Source organism: Amblyraja radiata, chromosome 14 (genome assembly GCF_010909765.2).
Source record: "Amblyraja radiata isolate CabotCenter1 chromosome 14, sAmbRad1.1.pri, whole genome shotgun sequence".
In the NCBI taxonomy this organism is placed as follows: domain Eukaryota; kingdom Metazoa; phylum Chordata; class Chondrichthyes; order Rajiformes; family Rajidae; genus Amblyraja; species Amblyraja radiata.
The window spans coordinates 10,552,949-10,558,948 of record NC_045969.1 but is presented as its reverse complement, the minus strand read 5'-3'; the positions used below and the strand labels follow the sequence as shown (position 1 = coordinate 10,558,948).

The 6,000-nt window shown below is 47.0% G+C and overlaps 1 protein-coding gene across 1 annotated transcript in view; it reads right to left on the bottom strand.

Moving 5' to 3' along the window:
• Positions 1 to 291: 291 nt before the first annotated feature.
• The window catches only part of pcp4 (Purkinje cell protein 4), a 102,700-nt gene continuing 96,991 nt past the window's right edge, over positions 292 to 6,000 (bottom strand). The window contains exon 3 of the mRNA XM_033032508.1: positions 292 to 628. Coding sequence (XP_032888399.1) covers positions 495 to 628 — 134 coding nt within the window. The 3' untranslated portion in view covers positions 292 to 494. The remainder of the gene's footprint in view (positions 629 to 6,000) is intronic.

Below are 6,000 nucleotides of genomic sequence, written 5' to 3'. Positions count from 1 at the left end.
ACTAACTAACTAACTAACTAACTAACTAACTAACTAACTAACTAACTAACTAACTAACTAACTAATTAAATCAGTACCCCCCCCCCCCACCCCCTCCCTCCTGTTCCTGCTTTTTCCCCATATCCCTTGATTTCTTTAGCCCTAAGGGCTAAATCTAACTCTCTTGCAAAAATCCAGTGAATTGGCCTCCGTTGCCTCCTGTGGCAACTGAGTTGTTCTGAAAGAGTCTAACTGTACAGCACGTATACATCTCCTCTTGCAGGCTGGAGAAAGAAGCTCGTGTGAAATACATTGGGTACAATACTGATTTTATTAATGTGTGAATAGGTTACAGGGGAATAACTAAGGGGAGTATTACAGAGGCCATTTTGGGGGATTATTATATTCAATACACACAGATACCGCAGAGTGTTTGTGACTGCATGCACCCACAGGAGAAAGCTTTGAGGGAGTTGTCTGTTTGTGTGCCGTCTTCGCAGCACCCAACAGAAAGCCTAAGAAGGATCTTGTTTCTTCTTCTGAAATTTTCTGAACTGACTCTGTATAGCGACAGCAGCCTTCTCCGTCTCGGGAGCCTCCAGGTCAATGTCAAACTCCTCGGCGTCCTCCTTCGAAGCTCTGGCCGCATCTACGAGAAGGAAAGACTGGAAGGTCAGCTCTGGCTGAATGCCGCCATTTTGTGCAGTCCGACTCCCCCCTCCCCCTCCCATCACCTCCTGAGGTACCTCATCCCCTCGAGCTACCGAGCCACAAAGTCATTCTCCCCCAAAGGAGGAGAATTCTCTCCTTCTGAAGTATTGAAACAAAGCGGCCAATTTTCACACAGCAAGATGTCATAAGCAGCAGATAATCTAATGTTAAGTATGCTGAGTTAGATTTTGGCCTGTACGTCAGACATAGTTTTTATGCACTTTAGTTTAGTTTAGTTTAGTTTAGTTTAGTTTAGTTTAGTTTAGTTTAGTTTAGTTTAGTTTAGTCATACAGGATGGAACACATATGATGAGCATTTGTCGGCACTGGGCCTGTACTCGCTGGAGTTTAGAAGAATGAAGGGGGACCTCATTGAAATGTACAGAACAGTGAAAGGCTTGGGTAGAGTGGATGTGGAGAGGATGTTTCCACTAGTGGGGGAGTCTAGGACTAGAGGCCATAGCCTCAGAATTAAAGGACGTTCTTTTTTGAAGGAGATGAGGAGGAATTTCTTTAGTCAGAGGGTGGCGAATCTGTGGAATTCTTTGTCACAGAAGGCTGTAGAGGCCAAGTCAGAGGATATATTTAAGATAGATTCTTGATTAGAATGGTTGTCAGAGGTTATGAGTAAAAGGCAGGAGAATGGGGTTAGGAGGGAGAGATAGATCAACCATGATTGAATGGTGGAGTTGACTTGATGGGCCGAATGGCCTAATTGTGCTCCTTATACTTATGATCTTATGAACAGGCCGTTCGGCCCGTTTAGGAAGGAAAGGAAGTGCCTGTGATATAGTGATTGTTGATTGGATGGGAAAGGGAGGTAATGATTGGGTGGGAGAGGAAGGGACCGTGATTGGAAGGGAGCAGAGTCAGTATTTGGGTAGTGAGTGAATAAAGATAAGGAAGAGGATCAGGAGAAGGCAATTTAGGCCCTGGAGCTTGCTCTGCAATTCAATGAACTCAAGGTTGTTTCTCTACCTCAATATCGTTTCTGCCCTATCCCAGAAATTAATTGACCGATTTTGAATGAATTTTGACTGAGCCTCTGCTGACCTCCAGGGCTGAGAATTCCAATGATACAGTTCCCTCTGAAGAAAATTCTCATTATTTCAGGCCTCAGTAGCCTGACCCCCATTTTGAGAGTCTGACCCCCAGAGGGGGGAGGGGGGAAAGGATGGAGGGTCAGGGAAATGGGGGAGGGGGGAGAGTGGTGGGGGTGGGGGGGGGGAGGAAGAGAGGGAGGGGAGATGAGGAGGTAGAGTGGGTGGGGGAGAGAGGGAGGGGAGGGGGATAGGGAGGGGGAGGGGGAGGGGGAGAGGAGAGGGGGAGGGAGAGAGGACGGGAGGGGGAGGGGAAGAGGGGATAGGACAGGAGGGGAGAGGGGAGAGGTTGGGGGGGTTGGGGGGGTGAGGAGGGAGGGAAAATCAAGCAGTTCTAGTTGAGCAGCAACCATGGTGTTTGGCTCTGTATTCAAGTAAAAGTGAGTATTTCTGCAACTCCAGACTCAAAATCTAAGGTAAGCAATTCTGTAAAGCTTTAAGAACTGCTGGATAAGCTGCCTGCAGAGAAAAGTAGTAAATAAGATGTAGGAAGTAGATCGTTCGGTACCTTGAGCTTGCTCTCCCATCCATTAAATCATGGCTGATACCTAGTTTCAATGTACATCCCTGCTCTCTCCCTGAGGGCCTCAATACAGACCATGCTTTAGAGGCATAGAGTCTTACAGCGTGGAAACAGGACCTTCGGCTGACCAACATGTCCCATCTACACTAGTCCCACACGCCTGCATTTAGCCCATATCCCTCTAAACCTATCCTATCCACGTACCTGTCTAAATGTTTCTTAAACGCTGCAATAGTCCCTGCCTCAACTATCTCCTCTGGGAGCTCTTTCCATACACCCACCCCCCTTTGTGTTGAAAAGGTTCTTAGTTTCTTATTAAATCTTTCCCCTCTCACCTTAAACCTATGTCCTCTGGTTCTCGATTCCTCTACTCAGGGTAAAGAGACTGTGTGCAATTACCCGATCTATTCCTCTCATGATTTTGTACACTGCTATAAGATCACCCCTTATCCTCCTGCTCACCAAGGTATAGAGTCCCAGCCTGCTCAACCTCTCCCTATAGCTCAGGCTCTCTTGAAGTAAGCCATCTCAGCAGCGGCAGCTCTGGAAACAGCTTTAAAGATTATTTTCGAATAAGCTCATTCCAGGCCTGTGCAATGAATGCCCTGTTTGTTTTTTGTTTAGCTTAGAGATAAGGTGCGGAAACAGGCCATTCAGCCCACTGACCAGCGATCCCCAACCATTAGCATTATCCTTCGCACACCAGGGTCAATTTTACATTGTCCCAAGCCAATTAACCTACAAACCTGTACGTCTTTGGAGTGTGGGAGGAAACCGAAGATCTCGGAGAAAACCCACGCGGGTCACGGGGAAAACGTACAAACTCTGTACAGACAGCACCCGTAGTCGAGAACGAACCCGGTCTCTGGCGCTGTAAGCAATGTAATGCCCCTGTCCCACTTAGGAAACCTGAACGGAACCTCTGGAGACTTTGCGCCCCACCCAAGGTTTCCGTGTGGTTCCTGGAGGTTTTTGTCAGTCTCCCTGCCTGCTTCCACTACCTGCAACCTCCGGCAACCACCTGCAACCTCCGGGAACCGCACGGAAACCTTGGGTGGGGCGCAAAGTCTCCAGAGGTTTCCGTTCAGGTTTCCTAAGTGGGACAGGGGCTTAAGGCAGCAACTCTACCACTGCGCCACCGTGCCGCCTAATGTTTTAACCAATGCACATCTAATTCAGACATCACCTCCGATGTTGAAACACTTTATTTGCATCTGAACATGGGCAGTGAATCATTGCATAAAAAAAGTTATTTATAAGCAGGACACACAGACATTTAATCCATCTCCAGCCCCTGATTCGTAGTGGCAGGCACGGCTTACATCCACATCGATCGGCTTTCGAGAAGTGCTGTCTCAGCAAATTAATCTCCATGTATTGAATAATGATCAGCAGGGAGAAACTGAATATACTGCTATGGCTCCAGGGTGAAGGTGCTTTAACACGCTGTGACATTTGTTTTTAGAGGGATCCTGGGGATCTGCAACGGTTTTCCAATAAATAAAGCCTTTAAACTTTATTTTTTCACTTCTGCGCTCTCAGTTCCGAGAATATCCGCAATATCGTTTCGCCTCTCCCTCACCGCCCCTCATCAACCTCCAGCTACTGCAGGGAATATACAGCACAGAGGTCCCGTGCCCCTTCTGCCTTCCCCTTGTGTTATAACTAAGATTTATCTCTTTTTATCCCCAGATCAGGGTCAATAAGGGGGCGGTCTTTAAAATATCATGAATGGTGGAGAAAACAATTAAAAATGTCCGTGGATTGCTGGCCTTTGTACAAAGGGGTGAAATTTATCTTACGGCTAAATGAAGCAATTAACACCAGAGCACTGAGAACAGGTTTAGTCACTACAGGTGAGTTGAGTTTGATTTGGAGATACAACATGGAAACAGGCCCTTTGCTCCAACGAGTCTTCAACGACCAACAAGGATGGCACGGTGGGACAGCGGTAGAGTTGCTGCCTTACAGCGCTTGCAGCGCCGGAGACCCGGTTCGCTCCCGACTCCGGGTGCTGTCTGTACGGTGTTTGTACGCTCTCCCCATGACCGCGTGGGTTTTCACCGAGATCTTTGGCTTCCTACCACACTCCAAAGACGTACAGGACTGCAGATTAATTGGCTTGGTAAATGTAAGAATTGTCCCTCGATTGTGTAGGGAAGTGCTAGTGTGCGGGGATCGCAGGTCGGCACGGACTCGGTGGGCCGAAGGGCCTGTCTCTGAACTAAACTAAACTAAAATCACCCCGTACACTAGTTCTATCCGACACACTAGGGACAAGTTACAGAAGCCAATTAGCCTACACGTCGTTGGCAAGTGGGCAGAAACTGCAGCACCCGGAGAAAACCCACGCAGTCACAGGGAGAACGTGCAAACTCCAGACAGACAGCACCCATAGTAAGGATCAAACCCGGGTCCCTGCTGCTGTAAGGCAGCAACTCTACCACCCCATCTTCACTTGAAGATTTTGATCTTCGTAGAGCATGCGGTAGGGATTTACCAGAACGATATCTCGAATTTCAAATTATTAAGATGAGAAAGGCAACATTTCAATGAAGATGTGCGGAATAAGATTTTTTACATGGAAAGTGAGAGATGCCAGGACGGTGGTGACGGCAGATACGATAGTGGCGTTTAAGAGAATTTTACATGCGCACATGGATATGCAGGGAATAGAGGGATAAGGATCACATGCAGGCAGTGGAGATTGGTTTAACCTGGCATCAACCTGGGCTGGAGGGCCTGTTGCTGTGCTATTCTGTACCAAGTTGCAGGAAAGTTGGTAGAGATGTCAATAGAATGAACTGGGAGAAATTGTCCCCATTGACGGGAGGGATGCAGATTGTCTCCAGCGATTATGGAGAGATGACAGGAGATTGGGGTTGAGAGGGAAAGATAGATCAGCCATGATTGAAAGGCGGAGTAGACTTGATGGGCTAAATAGCCTAATTCTGCTCCAAGTACTTGCTGTATGAACATTGATTGTGTCAAATTGGCTCCATTGATGGGAGCGATATGGATTGAAACAGGTTGCATGGGGTGACATGAGTAAGGTTTTCCCCAACCACCATCTACCTCATTGGTGACCCTCAGACTATCTTTGATCGGACTTTACTGGCTTTACCTTGCACTAAACATTATTCCCTTGTCATGTATGTATATCTATACACTGTAAATGGCTCGATTGCAATCGTGTATTGTCTTTTCGCTGACTGGTTAGCGCGCGACAAAAGCTCTTCACTGTACCTCGGTACACGTGACAATAAGCTAAACTAAACTAAACTTCATGCAGTTAGTCACCCCAATCTGGAATTCAAAACCTAAAATAAGAGTGGGAGTGCTCGTAATAAGCACTTTCAAAAGGAAATGTTGTATATAGACAGAAATTACACCATTGAGAGGAAATAATGTGGAAATAAGACTGACTAGACTGTCCTTGCATGTCTCTGGAACAGGCTCGTTGGATTGAATTGGCCTCTTTCGGAGTCTTAGCGATCTTCTGAGTCTATCTGACAATGGACTGATGTCAAAACAGGAATGGCCTGAATACCAAATCCCAGTAAGAAGACAGACACAAAAAGCTGGAGTAGTCCGAAGAAGGGTCTTGACCTGAAACATCACCCATTCCTTCTCTCTAGAGATGCTGCCTGTCCCGCTGACTTACTCCAGCTTTTTGTGTCTATCTTC